This window comes from Cheilinus undulatus, linkage group 7, assembly GCF_018320785.1.
Source record: "Cheilinus undulatus linkage group 7, ASM1832078v1, whole genome shotgun sequence".
Lineage (NCBI taxonomy): Eukaryota > Metazoa > Chordata > Actinopteri > Labriformes > Labridae > Cheilinus > Cheilinus undulatus.
In genome coordinates this window covers 52962446-52988641 of record NC_054871.1, presented here as the reverse complement: position 1 = coordinate 52988641, position 26196 = coordinate 52962446, and the positions used below count along the sequence as shown (strand labels likewise).

Here is a 26196-nt window from a genome sequence, read left to right as displayed (position 1 = left end):
AAACTTGGGCTTAAAAAGCTGCAAAAATTTATTAAAAGTGGCGCGGGGGGGGGGGTATTGTACATAAGGGCAATGGAAATACACAAACAAAAAAATACAGGTTTACGATTTACGCCAACTGTACAAGAGTGGGAAACAAACCGATTAATGTTACATGCAAAGTTTAATTTCTGAGGTTTAAGTTTCCCTTTTTTAAGGTTTTCTGGGGGGAAAAATACTTCAAATCAGGACATAAGAGAGCCACATGTGGCTCCAGAGTCACATGTCGAGTATCACTGCTTGAGAATCTGTGATATTTATCTGTCATGTTCTGTCATGCATTTGGATGAAATACTGAGAAAAAATAAAGGTGGAAAATTAAACTTGACCATTAAAACTGACTGTATAAGTGCGGGAAACAAATGGACTGATTTGGCTTACAGCGGATCATTTCTGAGGTCCAAATTTCCCTTTGTAAAGGTTTTTCCCGGGAGAATAATTTTTCAGAATAAGACCTGAGAGAGCCACATGTAGAGTATGAAGGCTGAAGTGTATCTGGAGTAAAGACGCAGAGAGGGTATGAACAGTATATTATTTTTATTAGTTTCTGTAACCAAACCGAGAGAATGTAAATAAGACCGTACATATTTTAATACAGCGATGAAACCCCTGTACAAGTTCAACAAAAACAAAGAAAATAATCATCCCCTCCCTCCCTCCTCCACAGTAAGGACTCTCCCCCTTGGGTCGAGGTGAGGAGGACCGAACCACCCCCCCCCACCCCCCTCTGGGTGCATACTACTGTACATCTCTGAAGGACCCATCTCCACATCCCTGATGAAAGCATCGTGGGCAGGGCGAGCGAGCCAGCGGAGGTGAGGCAGAGACGGGAAACGGCACTGATCGCTCTGGTCAGTAAACCCAACATCACGGCTCCTCCTGCTCTCGCCTCCATCGCCTCGTCTTGAGGGTGGGCAGACGCACGCTCTACGATTTCGCTCCTCTAATTAGCCCTACCCGCTAACGCTAGCTAAGGGCACTGCTCAGTCATAGCAGCAGCTCTGGGGGCTCTACAGTGACTGTATGTTTGTGGGCAGGGCGTGAGTGGTGATGGCGGGGTGACAGCAGCATGTAGTGATCATACTGTGGAACCATACTCTGCTGCCATGGCGACAGTGTCCTACAGGGCTGTGACATCATCTCTGCGCTGCTTTAACCTTTGGCTAAATAAACACGAGCGACAAACACACCCCACACAAACGCACACAAACGCACACACGCAGGTGATTCTCAGGCAGGAGATGAAGAGCAGAAGGCAGGAGCGAAGAAGGCTCACAGGCAGACTAATCAATAATCAATCAAAGTCAATTAACCGCTGCGATTTCACATTCCCATCCTGAAAATCGAACTGAAAGAAACGAGGACAGAGTCTGTGATCTGATTGGTTGTGGATCAAACCGTCAAGTGAGTGAGGAGACGCTCAGACGTCTGGATTAGTTATGGAGAACACAAAGTGACGGATTGTTCTGACTACAAAAACAAACTGATTGGTTCTTCCTCGTCTAACATCACATCCTACCTGAAAACAAAGAAATCAAAGAGCTAGAAACTCAGCAGCAAATCTCTGGAATCTGTTGTCCAGCTCTCTGATCTACGCTCTGTAGATCTACAGCCTCGTCAGGAAGTCTATCTCCTTTCAACCATGGAAGAATCCAGCTGAAGGGCCCCCACCTGCAGGGGGATGAGGGGGGAGAAAGACCAGGACAGCCATCACCCTCCTCCCCCTCCCCAGGCTGATATGTGACGGGGACTCTACTCCTCTCTTCCATCCGTGCGGGGTCATCTGAAGAGAGTTGACCCACTCTCTACTTGCCCTCTTCTGGTTTGATGGCCTGCGGTTTGATTGGGCCCGTCCGGATTGGTTTGGCCGCAGAGACGGGCGGTTTGTCAGAATCCGGGCGTTCTCCTCCGGACTGGTGGTTGGGGGCTGAGGTGTCGACGGGGGGCTTCCCTCCCTGGTCCAGGCGGGACACTTTGCTTACCGGGGAGGCTTTGAGCTGCTGCTGTTGCTGCTGCTGCTCTGAGAAGAACTTGTGGGTGGACTGCAACACCTCGGCCCGCTGCTTCGCCTGCAGACAGAAGATACATTTGAATGAGTGCCAGTGGTTTTTACTGATCCTCTTTTTCTCTTGTGGGCCCTAAAGGACTGACCAAAGGTTAGATTCTGGGACCTATTTCATGTTCCATAGTGATCACTTGAGCCCCGTTCAGACCAAAGATTTGCTAGTGATGGTTTTACAATGTGGTGAGAGTTGCAGCAGTCTGAACTGAGCGTAGCAGCTAGATTGATGCCGTCGATATATACCAGCGTTTCAGCCTGTCAAGTCGTAGACAGCAGGATTCAGAATGCTGCAAGCAGATGAATGTGGAAAGGGAAATATAAATCTCATTTTGAAAGGCTATATATGCCCATTCTGTCAGATTCTTATGCTATCAATTTTAGAAATATGCCTTTTCTCATCGATCCTCCTGATAATCACTTGTCATCCCCATCGCAGCATGGCAGCAAAATTTCACAGCACACATAAACACAAAAATGCTTTTCTAGATCAGTCTTGTTATAAAAAAGATATCTGCTGAGAATAATTTATTATATTCAGTAGGGGTGACATGGAATAGTTGGTGATTCGATTCAAAGGGGTCTGATTTGACTATGAGGTTCGTAGTCGAATCAGACTCCACCCACTGTACGGTGGTGCTGGGGTTGTTAATCACCTCAGACGGCAAGCACATGGCTAACTAGATAATTTCCTCAGGTGGAAATCGCGAGGGGGGCGGTGCGGCTATGCCACGAGCCAGGAGGAGAGTGGCTCGTGACATGGCCCCGAGCCCCTAATTATGTATGCACGATGACGTCAAAGCAAAGCTATTTTCTGCCCGTGCTCAGTATCACAGGGGACTCTGCAGGGAAAATGGGAAAGTTTGACCAGAACTTTCTTGTAAAGCAGAATTTTAATCTAAGTAAAGTGTCCTGGTTAACCAAAGGCTTAATACCATCAGCGGTATGGAGGGATTTTATGTCATTGCTGCGTGTAATGAAGAGGCTGAAACAAAGGAAGTGTATAGCTGAGCGTTGCAAACACCGATGCAGCAGCAGAGAGAGAGAGGCCTACACCTGCTAATTAGCAGAAGTAGTCTTGGATAAGCCGTTAATGAGAGGAGCACTGGACCGGACTATCTGCTGTGGAGCTTTTGTGTTTTTGGTACTAGTCCAAATAAACCAGGATGGTTAGATTTACAGTTTTAGCAGAGATTTCAGCAGTCATCATGAGAACTGATATTAGCAACTGATGGTAAGACTCATTATTCATTTGAAATGTAGAGTTCTAACGCAGTGTCCAGTTAAGAGAGCACCTTTTGTTATGTGTTTGGATGCATCGTTGTTGTCGGTGGAGGATGGTATTTGGCTGTTGTAAGCGGCAAAGTTATGGTAGCAGCCAATGTGCTAACAGACTAACGGTGCTGATGTGAAGCTAACTGTTGCTGTTTATGAGTTTAACGTGGGCGTATATTGTGTAATTGACTGCACGTGTAAGGAAAAGCGCGTAGCTTCTATTTTGATACTTTAAACCACTTACACAAAAAAGTAAGAGAGAGATTTATGCATTTTGTTGCTGTTAATGCAGTAAAATAATGTTAAAGCAAATGTTCAGTAGTTGTTCTAAATGTCCGGAATTCTTGAGGACTGCTGGGGACAAAAAAGTCTAGCGGAAATGCTGTTCGACTATTAGTCGACTAAAGGCAAACTCTGACGAATCAGATTCAACTATGAAAAACCTTAGTCGTTGACACCCCTAATATTCAGTTCCTATAGTCTTGAATTTCTTGTGGATTATCCCGTAAAGCCCAGCGCTTCCTACTTATGAGCACAGCTAAATAAAGTAAAGGAGAACCTTTTCTAAACAATGTTTCTATTTCAATTTTTCACATCTATCTGCTTCTTGGAAATAATTAGGCTTACACTGATCTTTTCAAAGATTCAACACAGTAACTTGAGCCTGTCAAACTCCTGCCTCCTCCATCAGCTGCATATCAGGCTTAACAGCTGATGGAGGAGATGGCAGAGCTTTCAGACTGAGATTTAAGAGTGAAAACAAAAAACAAACAAACAAAAAAAAAAAAAAACAAAAAAAGAAAAGATATATGCAGTCACTTCCAAGGAGCAGATAAAGTGAAATAGAAACAGGCTTTTTGAAAAGTCACACAATCTCCAGCTGTGTTTGTAAACAGGTAACGCTGCGCTTTATATGATAATCCATGAGAAATCCAAGGCTGTAGAAGCTTGACTTGTTTATGGAAAATTGATTACATTCAGCGAATATCTTCATTATGACAGGAGGGGGCTAGAAAAGCATTTTTGTGTTTGCCTGCCGTTAAACTGCACTGCCGTGATGCGAAACTTCTGCCTAAACTTCCGTCTCCTCCATCAGCTGCACTTCAGCTGACGGACTGAAGTTTCTGTGTGAAAACAAACAAAAAAAAGGGTCGACGTGATCATTTCCAAGAGGCAAATAATGTAGAAAAAAATAAAAGGTTAATAGATTGTCATTTGAAAAGGCTCTCTCTTTTTCCAGCTGTGCACGGACACTATGCACGGCGCTTTATGAAATAGGCTAATGTGGGAGAAATTAAAGGCTGTCTGAGCTAAAACTGTCCGTGGAAAAATTTATTTTTCTCAGCAGACATCTTCATTACAACAAGACTGATCTAGCAAAGCATTTTTGTATTCTAATGTGTCGTGAAATTGCACAGCTGCACGATGTTGATGACAAGGAGGAGTAATCACGGGTGCAAAAGGTGTGATCATGACCACAAAATCAGTGAATGTGCAGAACCATCCCTCTTGGAGAGACAGGTTTATTTTGCAGTAACTTAGCTATAAAATCTCTTTATAGTGACCATTAGAGTCGTTGCCATGGAAACGATGCATTGTCTCCTTCAATTGCAGCAGTGTGAACCATGAGGTGTTTAGAGAGTCGCAGAGTGGAACTAGAAGTTGCAGGTTTCAACTCATCTCGTTGCGGATCTTTGGTCTAAACTGGGCTAAGTCTCAGATTCGGATGAGAAATTTTGGGGTAAATTTGTTAGGAAATTCAAAATTATTGCAACGGTTATTTTGGGGAGACGATAATATATTTTAGTGAGTTTTACACTTTGAAAGTAAATTTACTTAGTTTTTTCCCTATTTTCCTGGGAATTAGGGAAATTTGTTTGGGGGAAACTACTCAGAAATTTCTCAGGCACTGTCATGTAAATTTAGAAAATGTTTTATCATTTTTGGGAATCCAATTTGGAATTAGGGGGGAAATTGCTCTGCATTTATTGTCTTTTTTTTTTTTTTTTTTTTTTTTTCAATTTGGAAAATTCATGTGCAAAGTGTTTTTGTAATTTGTTCCAGAATTTGGGGTGGGTTGACCTCTGTAAACTTTTATAATTTTTGTAAAAATTTCAGGAAATTTCCATCATTTAATCTATTCTTGGGGAATAAATTTGCAAAATTAAAAATATTTAAGGAAATTTTTGGGGATGTGTTTACATGTACAAGAGTGTAATCGAAAGTTTTAGGAAAATTTGCATTGAATTTCTGGGTTGCTTTTATGGGAATTTTGGAAATGCAGATGTTTTGGGGAATTCCAGTTGTTTCATACAATCTTGGAGAATGTGTAAATTTTAGGGAATTTGATTAGAAATTTTAGGAGAAATATGCTTGAAATGTTTCATGGAAATTTGGGAGAGATATTGACAATTTTGGAAAGTTTACTATGATGTTTTCTTCCATTTTCATGGGAAATTTGGACATATAAACAGAAGATGGGGAAATTTTTAGAAAATTTTCAGGCACTTTGATGCAAATTTAAGAAATGCATTGTAGTTTAATGGGAGTTTGATTAAGATTTCCTAGGGGAATTTGCTTTGAAACGTTTTTGGTATTTCTAGGAAATTTTGGAAACTTGTTTATAAATTTGTGAATGTGACAGGGAATTGTGTGTGAGGGGTCAAGGGTTTGAGTGTTTAGGGTAATTTCCCATCATTTTCATGGAGTTATAGACAGAGGTATTGAGATTAAACTCAGACCTTCAGGTCCTGTTCAGCCTTCAGAGCTGCCTGTGTTCCTCGGGGTCCCAGGGGAGGGCCAGAAGGTCCTCGGGGAGTGTGCTGGCTGTGCTGTGGGTGCTGCGAATGTTGGGGTCGAGGGTGGGGCATGAGACCGCCGCCCACATTAGCTGACATCGGGGGACCCATGGGCGAGCGCTGAACACCTCCAGCAAATGAGTTAGCATGAGGAGGCCGAACAAGTGGAGACACAATGTTGGGCTGAGAGAGAATCTGAAACGCATAGATAAGAGTTAGTTTAATCAATCGGTGCAGATACAAACAATCAATATTAAAGGTTATTTGGTCTTGTAATAATGATCAGGATTAAAGGTTTATGTGGTCCTATAATAATGATCAGGATCAAAGGTTTATGTGGTCCTATAATAATGATCAGGATCAAAGGTTTATGTGGTCCTATAATAATGATCAGGATTAAAGGTTTATGTGGTCCTATAATAATGATCAGGATCAAAGGTTTATGTGGTCCTATAATAATGATCAGGATCAAAGGTTCATGTGGTCCTATAATAATGATCAGGATCAAAGGTTTATGTGGTCCTATAATAATGATCAGGATCAAAGGTTTATGTGGTCCTATAATAATGATCAGTATCAAAGGTGTATGTGGTCCTATAATAATGATCGGGATTAAAGGTTCATGTGGTCCTATAATAATGATCAGGATTAAACGTTCATGTGGTCCTATAATAATGATCGGGATTAAAGGTTCATGTGGTCCTATAATAATGATCGGGATTAAACGTTCATGTGGTCCTATAATAATGACCAGTATTAAAGGTTTAGGTCATCCTAAGCCCACCTGTGGGTTGAACTGTCCTGGGAAGTGCTGGGTCATCCTCATGCCGGCTGAGCTGGGCTGAAACTGTTTCTGGTACAGCATACTGTTCATCTTACTGGACTGACTGCTGGGGGATGTTGAGCTTGCCCTGTACGCACAAGAGAAAGAGTAAAGATTTTGCAGTATCTGTTTATGCACAGAAATGTCTTAAAGTGCCTTAAAGTAAAGCATTAAATCACATATACACTAGTGCAAAAGACAGAAAAACAGTTGGCCAGTCATTATGTGTACATTCATAGTAAAGCAGAGCAACTGTAACAGCTGGGTCAGCCAGTTCCCCTGGATACTGCCCAGGTATACAGATGAAGGCAAAAAAAAAAATAAATTTATAAAGTAAAATAATGTTAGCATCTAAAATAAGAGGATGTTTGGAAAAACTGTGTTAAAAATTCCAGTCTCTGTTTAATAGCACCTGTAAAATACTTAAAATTAGGGTTGGGACCGATCCGATCCAATATTGGTATCGGGTCCGATATGGATGTAATGAATAGATCGGATACCTGACTGACAGCACCGATCCAAGTGACAGATTAGTGACTAGTATTGGTTAGGATATTCTTAGCGGTATAATAATCTGGTCGATTAAACGTTAATCTATATTCAGAATAGTCAAAACCAGTCTAAAGATGAGAGAACACAAAGAGGAGTGGGTGTGACGTTAGCCTGATAATACAGCGTGGCGAGCGCTAGCACCGCCCGCCTTCGTTCCTCTTTGCAGATTAATTTCATGCTTTGATATTTGGCCTCTTTTCACTTCGAGTGAGTAGTCATACGTGAGCTTAACCCTCGACAGCCCACATACCACTTGATTTCTATTTACTCCTTTGGAAAATTGTCATACCGTGGTCTTCCTACTATATGCTATCTGCTTAGCCGTTAGCTGCTGAGTTTCCGTTAGCCGGCATTTGCCGGTCATTTGCCGGTAAAAAGGGTGGAAGTCCGGCAGATAAAAATATAACCGGTCAAAATGTCCGGCAGAAAACATGCAAATGACCAGATAAGTAAATACTGAATACTTTCATATTATATTTTGTGTAACCTAGAAGATATGTTGCGAGAATGCATTAATATAAACAAAAATTTTCTAATCTTACTACGTCTACTGTCCTGTGGTGCTGGGGTTGTTTATCTCCTCAGACAGCAAGCACATGGCTAATTATGTATGCATGATGACGTCAAAGCTCTGCGCAGGCTCAGTACTGCTGGGGACCATGCAGGGAAAGTTTGACCAGAGCTTTCTCTTAAAGCAGAATTTTAATCTAAGTGAGGTTTTCCTGGTTAACCATAGGCTTAATATCATCGGTATGGAGGGATCTTATTTCATCACTGCGAGTAATGAGGAGGCTGAAATAAAGGGAACTGTACAGCTGAGCGTTGTAAACAGCGATGCAGCAGCAGAGAGAGAGAGGCCTACGCCAGATAGAGTTGTAGTGGATTTCGACTAAACTACCTATGATCAATCCTCTGATAAAGTTGGATTGTAGTCAACACAGAATCACATCAGACAGAATGGCATGGACTGCTTGGAGCTGATAACGAAGGCTCTGTCTCTCTCCAGAGAGGTTACAGTTATATCATCATGAGGACTGACATTAGCAGCTGACGGTAAGACTAATTTTTCATTTGAAATGTAGAGTTCTAACGCAGTGTCCAGTTAAGAGAGCACCTTTTGTTATGTGTTTGGATGCATCGTTGTTGTCGGTGGAGGATGGTATTTGGCTGTTAAGTTATGATAGTGGCCAATGAGCTAACAGGCTAATGGTGCTGATGTGAAGCTAACTGTTGTTGATGAGTTTAACGTGGGCGTATATTGTGTAACTGACTGCGTGTGTAAGGAAAAGCGCAGCTTTCATTCTGATACTTTAAACCACTTACACAAAAAAAATAAATAAATAAGAGATTTATGCGTTTTGCTTCTGTTAATGCAGCAAATAATGTTAAAGCAAATGTCCGGTAGTTGTTCTAAATGGCTGGAATTCTTAAGGACTGCCGGTCATTTTGACTGGGGACAAAAAAGTCTAGCGGAAACGCTGGTTAGCTGTTAGCCACCAACGAGCTTCTGATTGTTTACATCCTGTGAAGGGTCAGAGAGGAAGGCTGCAGCCATTAACTGAAGCTAGAGCAGTCTCTAGTGGCGGGAGGTTCATTAAAAAGCATTATAGACAGGGATTTCAAGCCCGTGTTCATAAAAAATGATAGGTGATTAGTTTAACTGACTAGTAAATCAAAATTTAGTAGTAGTTAAAAAAATATGTTTGGAATACATCTAAATTCAATTCATTTTTGTTTTTTTTTGTTTTTTTGCTTTGTAATAAGTATCGGTATTGGCACATATTTATCGGAATCGGATCGAAACTGAAAAAAAAAGTGGATCCCTACTTTAAATTAAATTTTCCCTAACAGGAGAAACATCTCCATTCAAGAAAATCAACCTGTGTAACTCTACTAATAAAACTCAGCCGGGTAATCCAGAGAGCTACAGTAATGTTTGGACTGTTGGTTGTATGAGAAGTGGGATTGTGAGTTTGGATCATAGGCCCTCACTGAAGACGTCTTATCAACACAAAGCATGAACGCATGGACTAAAGTGCTGCCAATCTGGCATCTGAATGACCAAAAATGGATGCTAATGTGAGGAATACATGCTAATGTTTTGACTCTCTGTGTGGTACCTGTAGGGGCTGGAGGTGGGGGTGGTGCTCCTGGCGCTGACAGGAGGTGTTCCAGGTTTTACATCCATCCCACTGCCGAACAGTTTCAGGTCCATGTCCATCTGTAGAGAGTCCACATAAAAATCTGTTACTGTACGTTTAGACCAAACAGGAAAAAAATAGTCAGACAAAACGAGAAAAAATATTAAGACCAAACAGAAAAAATATTCAGACCAAATGGCAAAATATTCAGACAAAACGGAATAAAAAATATTCAGACCAAATGGGAAAAAATATTCAGACCAAACAGAATAAATATTCAGACCAAATGGAAAAAAATATTCAGATCAAACGGAATAAAAAATATTCAGACCAAATGGGAAAAAATATTCAGACCAAACAGAATAAAAAATATTCAGACCAAATGGAAAAAAATATTCAGATCAAACAGAATAAAAAATATTCAGACCAAAGGGGAAAAAATATTCAGACCAAATGGAATAAACAAAATTCAGACCAAAGGGGAAACAATATTCAGACAAAACGGAATAAAAAATAGTCAGAACGGGAAAAAATATTCAGACAAAACAGAATAAAAAATAGTCTGACCAAATGGAATAAAAAATATTCAGACAAAACAGAATAAAAAATATTCAGACAAAACAGAATAAAAAATAGTCTGACCAAACGGAATAAAAAATATTCAGACCAAACGGCAAAAAATATTTGTGTTGCCTAATGGTGCAACTTGCAGCGAAAATATCATCCCATTCTCAACTTATGTTGAGCAAATTTTTGGCCCTAACACCCAGATAAATATACACTGCTGAAAAAAAAAATAAAAGAAACACATAATCATCACAATGTAACTCCAAGTCAGTCACACTTCCAGGATATCAGCCTGTCTGGTTAGGAAGCAGCACTGATTGTGAACCAGCTTCAGCTGCTGTTGTGCAAATTAGTGAGACAGCTCCTATAAAGAAATGGTTCTGCAGGTGGTGACCACAGACCTTTTCCCTCTCCTCATCATTTCTGGCTGATTTTTGCTTACTTTAGCATTTTTCCAGTGTCCTCACCACTAGTGGTAGCATGAGGAGGTAGCTGTGACCTACAGAAGTAGCTCAGGTAGTGCGGCTCATCCAGGATGGCACATCCATGTGTGCCATGGCAAGAAGGTTTGCTGGGTCTCCAAGCACACTGTCAAAAGCATGGAGGAGATTCCAGGAGACACGGAGGGGGCCATAGGAGGGCAGCAACCCAGGAGCAGGACTATCTGCTCCTTTGTGCAAGTAGGAACAGGAGGAGCACTGCCAGAGTCCAACAAAATGGCATCCAGATTGCCACTAATGTGCAGATTTCTGCTCAACCTGTCAGAAACAGACTCCTTGACGGGGATTTGAGGGTCCGACATCCACAAGTGGAGCCTGTGACCTCCATGTGCCAGAGGTACCCTGACTGCCATTAGGTACCTGGATGAGGTCCTCAGATCCACCATCAGACCACATACAAGACAAAGACATGCTAAATAAAGAAAAAAAGGTATATTTCATGCAAAAAATTATAGCCCCAATGACCTTATTCAAAGATTTCCAGATAAAGGAACACAGAGTCGGAGTCGGAGTCTGAGTAAAAGCTTTTCCTTCGAAGGAACCAGGCTCCTGAGTAAAAGCTTGTCCTCTGAAGGTACCAGTCTACTGAGTAAAAGGCTCTATGAAGGAACCATGCTCCTGAGTAAAAGCTCTTCTCTGAAGGGACCAGCCTCCTGAGTAAAAGCTTGTCTTCTGAAGGGACCAGCCTCTTGAGTAAAAGCTTGTCCTCTGAAAGTACCAGGCCCCTGAGTAAAAGCTCTGCTCTGAAGGAACCAGACTTCTGATTAAAAGCTAGTCCTACGAAGGAACTAGACTCCTAAGTAAAAGCTTTGTGAATTTGTTTTATTTGCGTAAAATCGTCCATCGACAAGAAAACAATCAGGTTTGGCCTGAACTTACCTTAAAAGCTCCCTTTAATGATAAAAACCTAACCATCAGGGTCACATGTTCACATCATACCTTGTTGGTGGGTGGCTGCATCATGCTGTGGTTTGGGCCCATGATCCCTCTGTACGGTTGGGACACCGGGGGTTGTCGGCTGATGTTGGGGGGCTGAGCCTGAGGAGGGGTGGGGGGCAGAGCGAGGAGGGGCTGACCGCCACCGGAGCCAAAGTTTGGCAGAGACAGCTGAGAGCTGGGCAGAGGGACAGTCACCTGGACAGGTAAACACATAAAACAAGTTAGAGGCAGAGAAACTAATCACTATTTTATCAATAGGGCCTTGATATTGGTGCGGGATTGTGGGAATCATGTAAAAAATATTAAATTCCCATGAGTCTCACTCTCATAATGAGGGAAAATTTTGTCATACCGCAAACATTTGCATGGTTGAAGAATGATAATAGGTGGCAGCCAGGCGGCAACCTCTGGTCCTGAAAAATGAAGCCAATGCGGAAGTGCAAAAAAATTGCCATGCCGAGAGTGTCCACTTGAGGCTGGCTGCAGGAACACTGGAAGTCCCATCTGGACACATGTTCAACAGCTGGTTTTGACACTAGAAATAAACTGGTTTATAGCCTGGTTCAAAACCCCAAACGTGTCTCATTAGCTAGTGTCTTATTGTGCTCCCACTGTACGGGGGGTGAATTTTTCTTGTACCATGATTGTTTGGGTTATATTTAGGATGAAAGCTGATTGGCACGTCTCATTTGATTGACAGTTAGCTTGGCAGGCAGAGGCTCTGTTTCTGTCAACCAGAATGCTAGCTAGCAGGCTGACAGGAAGTCGCGCTTAGTGGTCGGGCCGTTAGTTTGATCCATAGTTCGGTTGAGACCGTGATTTCAATATGGAAACCTCCACGGATTGGCTTCAAGAGCTGTTTGAGTCCGCCTATTGTAAGCATACGACTGACGTCACACAGGGTTTGTCCAACTCTTTCTACAGTCTGTGGTGGCAGCAGATAAGCAATGCAAGTCTGGATCGTTAGAGCACACAGGGCACACTTCCTGTCCTCACACATATTTGAACAGGTGTGATCTATAGTAACTATGAGAACGTAGCGCCCTGGTGCTCAGCCCATCCAGTAAGGCTATAACTGTTGACAGAAGATCTCCTTCTGTGAGTGGTAAACTCATCCATAATCTCTCTTTGCTCTCTGCATACTCTGCGTTTTAAAGTGCTGTCTGACATGCTCTGCATCCTGCAACGTGTGGATCAGTTAATAAATGTGGTTCTCTGTGTTTATGAGCCTTTTCACAGCTGCGAGCCCAATACTTCTGCCTTTATAATGTCAGAGCAGGTTTCCCTTTAAAAAGCATCACATCTAGTGCTTTAACTCTGAAAGCAGAGGAAAGGAAGTGTGGTATTTTTACTGAGTCTTTGACTGCAATGAGCCAAATAGTTTTGCTTTCATGTTTACAGGAGTCAGAGTAAAACACTTCAAACAGGAACAGGGCCACTTAACTTCCACTAAAGTTTTAACCAGCGTAACTGTACTTTAACTAGATAATATACTCTCAGACTTTTATCTCCTTTGTTGACTTCACAGTAACACATACAGAAAAATTCCACATCACATCCACACACAGTACAAACTGGAGAGTTGATATTCCATTCTGGTCTTCAGTGTTGGAGTTATTTGACTGTATTGTGTTTGTCCAACTCTGTAGAGAGTCAACTGATCTAAGCTCTGCTCACTGCATTTTCAAATCAGTGGGGATGTGTGGGCATAGTTTCCCATCATGCACTTGGGCAGACTGTTTAGTTGTGTTTACATGTTGATTCAAATTTATATTTCAAAAATCTGAACAAAATAATAGCTGCACTGACATTAGTCAATGAAAAAAAAAATAAGTGAGGAAAATCTAGAATTGGAATTACTGTTTTTCCATGAACCAAACCGTTCCACCCCTATTTTTTTATTTTAATAACTACATCCTCACTTTGTTAACCCTGGCCAGTAGGTCTGAAACGATTCCTCGAATTATCCGGGTAATCTGATTAAAAAAATTCCTTGAGGCAAATTATCTGTCTCGAGGCTTCGCTTAAATCAGTCATATACCCATATGCCCACGCTGTATCACACCGTGTGTTGCATGGCGTGCTGTGTTTTGCATGGACAGCTATTTGTGTGACACAATGTACTTGTTTCGCTGTTACTGAAATTTAACATGCATGATACGAGGCGTAAAAATCAGGAAGTTGATGAGGGGATGTGAAGCCGCGGCTTTATGGCCAATATGGCATTACGCCTGCACTGCTAAACCTACACCGATCTCTGAGTTTACACGCTGCCTGCATGACTCGCAGCGCTCAGTTTGCGTCTGCAGACTTCAGGGAATTTCATAAACTTCTCTGATTGACCCGACGGTTTCACAGAACACCGTCAGGATTCATGACTCAAGTCTTTGGCAAGATCTAATGTAATTATTTAATTTCCTTTCCTTGTAACTTTAAGAAATGTAAACTGTCATCAGAACTTCATTGCACTTTGTAAAATATATTTTCTTTAGAGAACCTGTTAATACCAATTTTTAATTAAGAAGTAGTTCATTTAAGGGGCCCAGCTTCTTTTCTCATTTGTCTAGTACTTCTTTTCTTAAAAAAAGCAAAAGTGACTGATTAAAACAATGCAATATTTCTTACTAGAGTACTTGATTAATTGTCAGAAGAATCGATAGAGTACTCAACTACAAAAAGAATCTATTACTGCAGCCCTAGTGACCAGTACAGATCCTCAGCTGATGGAGTACGTGTGCAGAAACGTTTTGAGACATAACAGTGCATTAATAAAGACACAAGAGGAAGCTAGGCTGCTTTCAGTAGGTGATGATTTTAATCTAAACTCAAAACTACTTCCTCTTACCTAGAAGGAAAATACAGACCTTATATTTCAGCAGATCAACCATTCAATACAATAATAATTAAGGTGACAAGGCATCTAATGACAGTAGATAATGTTTAATATAAATAGTCCTGTGGTGTCTGATTAACTGTCAAGTCCATCAGTATGCATCGCACATTAAATAAAGAAGCCTTTGTGTACAAAGGCTACTACATGATTTCTAGTCAGTCAGATGAATAGACAGATAGATAGTGATAGGGGAAATTCAAGAAAACATGAAATTATTTGATTAAATACTGAAGTTATTTTAAAAGCTTTGGTGGTTTGTTAGTTTGCTTGTTAGCAACATAAATCAAAAAGTTATGGACAGATTTTGATGAAAGTTTTCAAGAAATGTCAGAAATGGCATAAGGAAGAACTGATTAGATTTTGGGAGTGATCCGGATCACCATCTTGATCCAGGAATTTTTTTAAAGGATTCTTCACCATCAGGAGATAGGGCTAAAGGCGGGGGTCTGCACTCTCTGAGGGCTTTTCTGGTTCAGTTTTGCATTCATTACTAAGAAAACCAGGTTGATAATGCCTTCAGGTTCTGCTCCGTGTTCCTAAAATCAGGCCCAGAGGGAGGGAAGAAGGAAAATATATTTACTGCCATGTAAAAGCTGTCAGTCTCTTTGCTCTTGTCCAGTTCTCATAAAACCGCTGCTGAGGCTACTTCCGAGCTAATCACTCCACTAGCAGCCACTGTACCCACTCACACAACAACTAAATCCTTCATCCCTGCAACTATCTCCAACTCATGCCGAAGCAGGTCAGCAGAAGAGCGAAAACATCTTTCCCATCATGAAAAGTTTTTATTGTTGGTTTTAACCTTTATTTCATTCAGAATTCAAGCAGAATGTTATTTCCTCTAATCAAATCAAACTTTATTTATATAGCACATTTCATGCACAAGGCAACACAGTGTGCTTCACAGTCAAAACAAGTGATCGCAACAATCATTGTACTGCAAATTAAGAACACGATACACAGAATCTGAGCAGAAGTAAAAGCTCAACATGCACACCAAAGCTATCCACACAGATTTATGTCACACAACATGCACACAAACACACACTGAAAAGCAGCCAATGAAATCTAACCATAAACTGATGCAAAGAGTAAGGTTTTCAATTTGCTTCTAAAAGTATTTAATGTTGGAGCCCCTCTCAGGTCTGCAGGCAGGGCGTTCCATTTACTTGGAGCATAAAAACTGAAAGCAGCCTCCCCTGCTTTGGAACTTATACGTGGAACAGTAAAGAGGTAGCTACCTGTAGACCTGAGAGTTCTGACTGGTGTGTAACTTGTCAGCATGTCTCTGATGTACTGAGGAGCAAGGCCATTCAGTGCTTTGCACACAAGGAGCAGTATCTTAAAATCAATCCTACTTTGTACTGGAAGCTAGTGGAGGGATTTGAGGACTGGAGTGATGTGCTCAAACTTTTTTGTTCTGGTCAGGACTCTAGCAGCAGCATTCTGAATGAGCTGTAAATAAACCATTACAGTAGTCCAGTCTACTTGAAATGAATGCATGTACAACTTTTTCTGCATCTGATGCTGACAGAAGGTCTCTAATTTTTGAGATATTTTTGAGATGGCAGAAAGCAGATTTAGTGATTTGATTAAAATGGCTTTCGAAATTTAAATCGCTGTCCAGAATTACTCCAAGGTTTTTTGCTTCATTCTTTGGGTTTAGAGAGACTGAGCTGAGCAGCAACTTTTTGTCTTTGAGTTTTTGAACCAAAAATGAGGATTTCTGTTTCGTCTCTGTTGAGCTGTAGAAAATTTTCTGACATCCAAGAGTTTAAGTCATCAAGACACTGAGTAAGGGATGTTTATGGGATCAAGGTCATCTGAGGAAAGTGATATGTAAAGTTGTGAATCATCTGTATAGTTATGGTAGCTTATATTGTATTTTTGAATGACCAGTGGAAGCGGGAGCATGTAAAGATTAAATAATAGTGGTCCAAGAATGGAACCTTGGGGCACTCCACACTTGACACCTACTTTATTTGAATAGAAGTCTCCAATAGAGACAAAGAACTGCCTGTCTTGGAGGTATGTTTTAAACCAGTTTAGGGCTGTGGTCTACATGCTGCAGACCACAGCTCCAGCTGTCGTGGTGTGGAGCTCTATTTTCTCTTCACTAATATTGTAGCTGCTGCTGTTTGGTTAACAAGCTAATACACGTCTGAATGTAGCATACAGGTCTGATATGACACGGACAGACAGCAGTGTGTGAGGGAGAGAGACAGGAGTAGAAGATCAATACAGCCCCACATTGCAGAAACTGTGTGTATATTTAGGATAAAGACACAATTTGGTGATTCCGTTTAACTCCAACTGTACCAATGCTATAATTATATTGTTCAAGAGAACAGTAGATTTATTCATCTACATTAACTCTACAAACATCAGACCCCAGTGTGATAGTACAATATGGACCAAACAGTGTTTAATGAATGTCTAATAATGTTACATATAGTTTCCTATTACTCTGAGTATCAGTAAATCTATAAGGGGTGTCCAAACTATGGCCTGTGGGCCAACTGTGGCCCTTGGTAGGTTAAGTGGCCCACATAACCTCAAATTTGTATTTTATTCTATTTCTTAGTTTGACTAAGAAGGCACAGTATTGGGGTTTATCCAATATGGAGATATTTACAAGTTAAATTTAGCCAATATCAATACCAATATATAAATGCATAGACCTAACACTTCAGTCCTTGAAACAAAGTTCACGGATGAACACAGAAACATACTTCAGTCTCTAGAACACATTAAAGTAAAAGTAAATAAGGTGATCACAGAAACAGACTTCAGCTGTCTGCTGGTCCTGCCTAAAGTAAAAAAAATGATGAATAAAAACTAAAAGATTACAGAAGCAAATAGCAGCATGACTGGAGCTTATTAGCTCCTCTGTCTGATAAATCTTAAGGTCTGATTTCCAAATCATACTGCTTTACTCATCTTCAAGCACCAACACTTCTATAAAGTTAGTCAGCTTCCTGCAGTTTACTCTTGTTTTGTGTCTGAATGTGGAGATGAACAGTCAGCGCCTCTCTTCTCTGCTGCATCCCAAGACCCTTAAAAAGGATTGGCTGTTAGCTTTGTTAGACATTAATGGAGGGCTGTAATTTAGGCTGTTTTGGTTTTGTTCTTCAAGTACTTTCACTTACTAAGCATATATTTTGGTTACATGTTGGTTTTAGAGATGTAACAAGCATTTTATATATTATTGTGCTACAGGTTTCCTGTTCTATGCTACAGGATTGTGAATGTCTGTAGCATCAGTGCTATGGGCAAAAAAGTTAACGCACAGCCCTGAAAGAGATGAACTCTCATTGATCAACATGATCAAATTAATTTGTTTGCAGGTTACCTGTTGCATGGCGGAGCTGGGTGACTGCGTGTTGCTATAGTAACTGCTCTGTCCATGCTGCTGCACCTGTCCAGAGTACATGTTAGAGTGCTGGTTCATCCCCTGTCGAGCCTGAAAGACCAAAGATCCCATGAATAAATACACAACAGTAGGGAGAAAAGACTGAACACATCGTTAGATAGATACCGTCAGCAGCCTGGATACCTGCAGCAGGTGAGTGTCAATGAGCTGGGAGCCTCCCATACCCGACGGCTGGTTGAGCTGCGGTTCAAACAGGATGGGGATGTGCTGGGTGGAGGAAGGCTGCTGATAGGCCAGATTAGACTGAGGCTTGCCCAGCTCGGGTGCCTGCACGCCGGGGTAACTGTGCAGTGACGGTCCTGACAGCATCATGGAAGGCTGAGAGAGGCTGCTCTGCATGAAGGCCTGTTGGGACCTGGAGGGGGGGCATTAGAGACCTTAACTAAGAGCTATTCAGGTCAGGTAAAGATATTCTGAAATTTTAACAGACAAGATAGTAGTAAGATAATGTTTGTTTTTTAAGAAACTGAAGTCAGACCTAATGCTTTGTAAAACATCAGTAAAGTAAGAAACTGGCCATCACGTGTTTATGTTTAGCTGTTTTATTTAATCTGTTTTAAGAAGCACTTTTCATTATTAGTAAAACTCACATCTGTTTGATGCCACTGCAAGTTTAAATACATTTATTAGCAATTATATCAAGTTTGATACACAACTATTTCTGGTCTTTGAATAAGAAATCTTGTTTCAATTTCACTGGAGCTTTGTGTAACCGAACATCACCAAAAACAATAAGAATATTAATGTTTTAAATTTTTTTTTAATGTCATAATTCATATTTGGTAGCAGTTCATATGTATCTGAATTGGATTGGGACTGAAAAACGTGGATTGGCCCATCTCTGATGTACAGTATGTAGCATATGGCCACTAGGCTAAAAAAATTATCTAGATATGAGTTTTTGTCCAGTCCAGACTCATGGGACGGGACAGGACAGGTGTGTGTTACCTTACCTGTAAGGCTGCAGAGAGGAGCTGAACAGGTCCTGGGGCTGGGAGACTGGGGGTCCCGTGCTGAGTCCCAGCTGAGCCTGGTGTGTGTGTTGGTGTTGCGGCTGACCCTGCAGCGGGGCGTAGATTGGGATGGGGATCTGCTGCACTGCTGTGGGCTGTAAAGGTAGACAAACATGGACAGGTGGTGTTATTTAAATAGTAAAAAACATATTTCTGCAGTGTGTTAGGAGTGTTTTTTTTGTATTAATTTCAATTTCAAAGGATACATTTTTACATGATACAATAGCATTTATAAAAACACAGATCACAAGTAGCTCCAAGCCAAGTTCCTAATTGCCCATTTCCTACACTACGGATGTATCCATTACAAAAATACCTATAATATAATTAAAGAAAAAAACAAAAACAGAAAACAAACAAGGAACAAAAGAACATTGTAGCATCGAACCAGGGTGTAAAAAAAGATCTTCCAATTGGTCTCTCACCAAGGTGTGTATAATATTTAGGTATACTCTTATACTTGTCCAGCAAAAAATACATGAAACAAAAATGCAATACTGCTTGGACAGTTGCAACACCCCCTATACAAAACCTGATCTATGTTGTCTTACGTACTTTAACCATCCTTTCCAGATATTTCTGAATTTGTCCACTTCCAACCTAATGGATGCAGTAACTTTCTCCATGTTATAGATACAGAGCATAACATCCACCCATTCATCCACCTTGGGCACCAAATCAGTTTGCCATCTCCTGGTGATTGCCTTTTTACTAGCCAACAGCATGATTCTCATCATTTTATAGTCATCCCTTCTTCTTAAATGTAAAATATCAATCTTTCCCAGATACAAAATTTCAAAACCTAATGGGGCTAATATTTATTACTTCATCTATAAAATTTCTTTAATTTTCACCCAGTATTGATTTATTAAGGGGCAATCCCAAAATATGTGGAAGTGATCTGCTTTTGGAGCACCACAAGACCTCCAACATTTTGTATCTGCATATTTTCTCTGTGCAGGAGTCAGGAAAACCTTATTATGCTCTTCCATCCGTACTCCCTCCAAAACAAAGAGCTGGTAGTTCTATTGATATGCGCTTAAATATTCCCAATCCTCTCCAATTACAATATTTGCTTCCTTTTTCCATCTTTCTCTCACATATCCTGAGGTGTCCAATTTTAGATGCTGTGTACAATTTTGAAATAACTTTGCAAATTAGCTCGGATTTATAGGCATCCAGTACAATTTTCAAAATACCCGGCTGAGGTAAATCCAAATTCACCTTTTTCATTTCTTGTCTTAAATAAAGCCTTAGCTGCAGGTATCTGTGAAAATCCTGATCAACAAGACCATATAAATCCTTAATCTGCTGAAAAGTCATCACATTATTGTTAGGAGTGTTTTTCACAGGTGATCTCACCTGTGAGAGGCCAGGCTGGAAGCCCTGCTGCTGGGCCAGAGAGGGCGGAGCCAGGCGGGGGTGTGGGGTGCTAAAGAGGTGACTAGTGTCCATGTAGAAGGCTGGAATCTGAGCTGCAGAACCTTAACACAAAAATTCAAATTTACATCAGTCTGCTATCAAAGTTGGTTGTTACTGCTAATTCTACTGCTGCCTTCACCACTGAAGTTACAGACCTATCCTAGAAAAGCCTGTCTCATCGACATAAGTTTATCTTCATTATGGTCATCGTCTGTACCTCCCTCTTCTCTTTTTCTCCATCTTCCTTTTCTATTTCTCCCTCTACATTTAATAAACATATGGGGGTCTGAAATAGAGCCTATGGTTATACTGTAAACCATGTTAAAACTGTTAAAACGACAACAAACTTTGCAGTGCTGTTTGTCTCACCTGCTGCAGACTGAGAGACGTAGACCTGGGGGGTCTGCTGCTGCTGGGGCAGGAGGGGGGGCACACAGCCCAGCTGAGAGAAGCTGCTGCTGCTGCTGGAGCTGGAGGAGGACAGACCCCCACCCTGCAGCTGCTGAGGCTTCACCTTGCAGATGTTTGGGGGGTCAGAGGCCGTGGTGGTCTTAGTGCTGAGGGATGACGTCGTGTATGTACCAGAACCTATGCAAGGGAAGAGAAACACAGTTAATACAGAATATAATAGATATCCAAAGAGAGTTAGAGCATATTTTAAGGTTTCAAAGTTAACTGGGGGGTAGTTTCACCTGACAAGGAGGTGCTGGGGGTCACAGAGGCCACAGGGATCTGAGGCATGGAGGCTGAAGAGAATGTGGAGTATGAAGACGCACAGGATGTGATGGGGGAGGACGACGAGGTGACCGGAGAGTTTTTCTCCAAACTGGGGGAGTTCTCCCACGCTTTCCGAGCCGATTCCATCTGAAGGAGAGAAAAACAAGAGTTTAGATCATGTTTTATCACGAATAAACAAAGGACTAAAGGCCTGATTTATAACCCTCCATGTGAATGCATCTGAGGGTCAGAACACAAATGGGGACCAAATGGCTCAGAGGTCTGAGATGCATTGCTCACGTTGATTTGGTCCATGCTACATCAATTACCCTGCATGTGTGCAAATTCTAAATCATCTCTTCTGTTAGTGAGAGAAAAATAGCACTGCATACCTTTAGTGTTAGGTCCACTGTTGCAGGAGAGACAGTGCTGAGGCTGGAGCTCTGCTGCAGCGTTTCTCGACGAGGGAGGGGCAGGGAGTGAGGCAGAGCCACCTGAAACACACAAAACCACAGAGAGGAGGTTCTCGACGAGGCAAATGTCTGATTTCTTAGGATTAAAATGACGGCTGTGTTTTTGCAGAATGTTCACTCACGTTTGCCACCAAACTCTCCTCCATTTTGTTTCCTCCTGTAGGAACGCTGTCGGCCAGCGAGGAGGAGGGCGTGGTGTAGTCAGTGACAGACTCCTGAGAGGAAAAACAGACATTCAGAATAAAGATATCAACATGACTGATTCACTGATGTTCGTTCCATGATGGTGGAACAAAAACACTTACTATGCAGTTTGATGTAAGAAAACCAGGTAAGTAAAATATAAACACACATGATTTATGCAACCTGCTGTTTAAGGTCTGTTTGACCAGATGATTTAGACTGTGGAGGTCTGATAACCAACTGTAAAGCAGGCACAGGCCAGAATTTATTAATATTCATTCATTGTTTATTGTTCAGTACTCCACTAGCCTGCATTCCAACTGCTTCAGGCCCAGCCTGTGTACAGACGAGCCATCACAGCCTAATGTGGCACGTAGTTTACAAGATGCACAGTCTCACAAAATCAACAGAATGTAGGGATACATGGAAGGATGAGGTGGGCCTGGGCATGGTAAGAACGCAAATAAAGGAGTCCAAGCACAGGAATGTGACATAACATGAGGTAACAACGTTTACAGGACCCGCTTCAAAGCGACAGACTAGAGCACACCAAGCAGCAGCTGCATGCTCAACAGACTCACTGTCCTAAAGAGAGAGGCTGAGAGAGACAGCAGGACTGTTCTGGAGAAAGAGAGAGAGATCTACATATTTTGTCCCACTGTACTTCAACAAGTTACAAAGATTTGATCAGAGCTGAAGAATTTAACTTTGCACAGCTTCACTACGACCTCTCATCCTAATGGATCCCAGCCCAGTCCATATTTCTGAACAGTTTCTTGAAAAACAGCACAAATACTTCTCATCCCCAGTGTGTAAAGGAGAGTCTGCCAAATATGTGGGGCAAGTGTGTGCCAGGGTTAGCCTCTCATTTTAATGAAATTATGATGCCAAACTACTATCCACTGAATTAATTTACCTTTAATTCTATTTCATGTCATCAGGAAGTGAAATTATGATTTTGATCGCTGGTGTTTGAACGGAACATCATTTATTAATCCTGTGGCGTTTTTACTTCCAGCTCTCAGATGGTTAAAATTGCTTTCATTGTGGGGGAAAAAAATTACTCAAGATTTTATCATTGAAATTTGTAACCAAAGTGCAGTACTAGATGATCATTACAAAAATATTTAACCAGACATTAGTTTAAATTAGAGCAGCTGACACCTTAATCTCAACTTAACCTAAATTCAACAAGTATGGATAAGAGTGATACTAACAGATAATGAAAACCCAAAATTCTCAGAAAATTAAAAGTCATTTGGAAATCAAGGTCCCAGAGTCTGGAGAAAGAGTGGAGAGGCACAGAATCCATGTTGCTTGAAGTCCAGTGTGAAGTTTCCACAGTCAGTGATGATTTTGGCTGCCATGGCATCTGCTGGTGTTGGTCCACTGTGTTTTCTGAAGTCCACAGTCAACGTAGCCATCTACCAGGACATTTTAGAGACCTTCATGCTTCCTTCTGCTCACAAGCTTTATGGAGATGCTGATTTCACTTTCCAGCAGGACTTGGCACCTGCCCACACTACCAAAGGTACCAAAAGCTGCTTCAATGACCACGGTGTTACTGTGCTTGACTGGCCAGCAAACTGGCCTGTCCTGAACCCCATAGAGAATCTATGGGAGATTGTCAAGAGGAAGATGAGAGACACCAGATCCAACAATGCTGATGACCTGAAGGCCGCTATCAAAGCAAGCTGGGCTTCCATTACACCTGGGCAATGCCACAGGCTGATCGCCTCCATGTCACGCCACATTGATGCAGTAATTCATGCAAAAGAAGGCCCGAGCAAGTATTGAGTGCATAGAAATGAGCATACTTTTCAGAAGCCTGACATTTCTGTTGAAAATATCCTTTTTTTATTGATCTTATGTAATATTCTAATTTTCTGAGACACTGAATTTTGGGTTTTTATTATCCGTAAGCCATAATCATCAACATTTCAAGGAATAAAGACTTGAAAAAATTCACTCTGTCTGTAATGAGTCTATATAACATATGGGTTTCACCTTCTGAAATGAGTGACAAAAAAATATTGAACTTTTTCACAATATTCTTATTTGTTAAGATGTACCTGCAATCCATGAGCTAAAGTGTAGTCCAAAACCAAATTTATCCAGCACAGTAAACAGATTCCACACGATCAAAAGCTTTCTCTGTGTCAAGAGAAATTATGCATTCAGGCTCAACTTTGGAGAAAGAGAAGATTATACCAAACAGCCGTCTTATGTTGAAACAGGACTGCCTATTTTTTAATAAAGCCAGTGTGATCTCTCGGAAAGATTGTGTGGAGGGCATTCTCTAATCTATGTTCTAGGAAATTGGCTAGAATTTTAGCATCTTTTTTTTTTTAAGAGGGAGCTAGGCCTGTAGGAGGCACATTCAATTGGGTCTTTACCTGTTTTTAGCAGTGAGCTACACACAACTCAGTAGCTGTTTTTACATAGAGATTCCGCAATAATACAATACAATACAAGAACTTTATTTATCCCCGCAGGGAAATTCAATTGTCTGGAGTCTCTCTCATCTGTTTACGGTAGAATTATAAAGTTTAATTGCCGATGGAATGAAAAATTTTCTAAATCTTTCTGTCCTGCAGCGCAGAGATAGGAGCCGTCCACCACTGTTGTTTCTTTGGTCATTTAGGGAGATATGAAGTGGATGATCCATGTTCCTCAGAATGGCCTCCACCTTCTTCATTGTGCGTCTCTCCACCTCATCCTTCAATGAGTTCAGCTTGTTTCCGACCACAGAGCCAGCTTTTTTCACCAGTTTGCTCAGATGCTTTGCATCCTTGTGTTTTACACTGCCTCCCCAGCAGCCTATAGCATAAAACAGAACACTTGCCACCACAGACTGATAAAACATCTGCAGCATCTTACTGCAGATGTCTATTGATCGGAGTCTTCTAAGGCAAAAGAGGCAGCTCTGCCCTGTTTTGTAGATGAAGTCTACGTTTTTAGACCTTTTAGACCTAGATGTTTTAAGAATAAAGGTGAAAAGGAATGCCTGTCTCTGTTTCACAATGAGCAATTCACACAAAGGTGTAACAGAGCCGTGCACGCCCGAGATTACACACACACCCCAGCGTCCCGTAATCAGATGGCAGCCGCTGCCTGAGCTGCTGCTTTCAATGAAACTCGAAACTCTGGATTTCTTGGTTCAAAACTTTGTATTTTCTAAATAAAATACAGGGAAAATAACATGAACATTCATTTTGATCGATTATATTCAAGAGACTTTTTTCTCTCCATGTTTCTGAGTTGAAGGTCTGACTTTAAGCAGTGTCACAGCTCACTAGTTACGTTAGAGGTCGGAAACTTCAGAGCACCGAGCTCACTTGAACACATCACGCAACTTTTCAGACGCTGCTGTGAGCAGAGATGTGCCTGCTCTCTTCTCTCCTGCACAGAGTGTGATCAGCTCTCTAACCTTGCAGTCTCTCCAGTTAATCCACATTATTCTTTGTTTTATCCCCCTGTTGTTTTCTTTGATGAAATGCTGCTCGATTAAACCTCGCTGGTTTTTAAATCTTCCGTGTATGGAGACAGCAGCGCACACTCGCCGTTGCCGAATGCCGTGACGTCCTTTCAGACTTGTTGCGGAAAAGTCTGTTACGGCTCTGATACTACCCCTCGATCCGGATCAGAGGTGGGGCGAGATTGACCCCCCATTGCGGAATGGTCGCTTTCATACAGAACGGCGTTGCAGAACAAAGGCATAACAGACACGGAAAAGAGAGGCAGTGTGACAGTAGCTAGTGACTGACTGAGTGAAAAAAACTGTTACAGAGTGTAGATTGTACCTTAGAGTTACTGTTGTACTCTGCTGAGGGCACTGTGATCATGCCCTCGATGTCTCCTCCCAGCTCGGGTACCGTGGCGTCACTTGTGGGAGGACTGGAGTCAGTGGTTCTGCTGCCACCTCCTCCTGGGACTCCTCCCTCCATCACCTCCCCTTCTCCTCCCCGGGTGTCTTTGGCCTTGCGGTTCTTCAGAGAGCGCTCCTTGCCAATGGGACCAGGCTTGTACTCCTTTGTTTCCACTGGTTCCATTTCAGGAAGCTTAGGGAAAATTTTTAACATTCAGTATCTAGAGAGGGGATTTAGGGTGTTTTCACATTCAACTACAGTCACAGCAGCAGTTTTATCAGAATTTGACAACATTTCTCCACGAAAACAAGGGCATAGACTCACATGAAAAGGTTTAAAGACAAAAAATGTTTTAGTGCCTCTCCTTCAGCCTAAGGTTCAGTTCTACTGTAAGCCAGTGTATTAAATAGCTGCTACCACTGAAGGGCTAAGCAGTAGAAAGGGTCAGTTTTGTCTGAATTTGGCCATGTCTTTATAAAAACAACAGCAAAAAGCTACAC

General features: G+C 41.5%; 1 protein-coding gene across 4 annotated transcripts in view; it reads right to left on the bottom strand.

The window, feature by feature from the left end:
- Window positions 1–559: 559 nt before the first annotated feature.
- prrc2c (proline-rich coiled-coil 2C) overlaps window positions 560–26196 on the bottom strand; it is a 98555-nt gene continuing 72918 nt past the window's right edge. Inside the window, exons 21-34 of one of the 4 annotated variants that reach the window (XM_041791354.1) lie at window positions 25631–25888; window positions 21767–21859; window positions 21564–21665; window positions 21147–21318; window positions 20824–21042; window positions 20395–20516; window positions 18973–19127; window positions 18125–18374; window positions 17939–18049; window positions 11694–11888; window positions 9667–9767; window positions 6956–7082; window positions 6115–6366; window positions 560–2108 (exon numbers count right to left, since the gene is read on the bottom strand). In XM_041791354.1, coding sequence (XP_041647288.1) covers window positions 1845–2108; window positions 6115–6366; window positions 6956–7082; window positions 9667–9767; window positions 11694–11888; window positions 17939–18049; window positions 18125–18374; window positions 18973–19127; window positions 20395–20516; window positions 20824–21042; window positions 21147–21318; window positions 21564–21665; window positions 21767–21859; window positions 25631–25888 — 2421 coding nt within the window. In that variant the 3' untranslated portion in view covers window positions 560–1844. Of the gene's footprint in view, window positions 2109–6114; window positions 6367–6955; window positions 7083–9666; window positions 9768–11693; window positions 11889–17537; window positions 17643–17938; window positions 18050–18124; window positions 18375–18972; window positions 19128–20394; window positions 20517–20823; window positions 21043–21146; window positions 21319–21563; window positions 21666–21766; window positions 21860–25630; window positions 25889–26196 lie in introns of those variants that run through there. The other 3 variants (XM_041791355.1, XM_041791356.1, XM_041791357.1) reach the window with 3 other exon arrangements.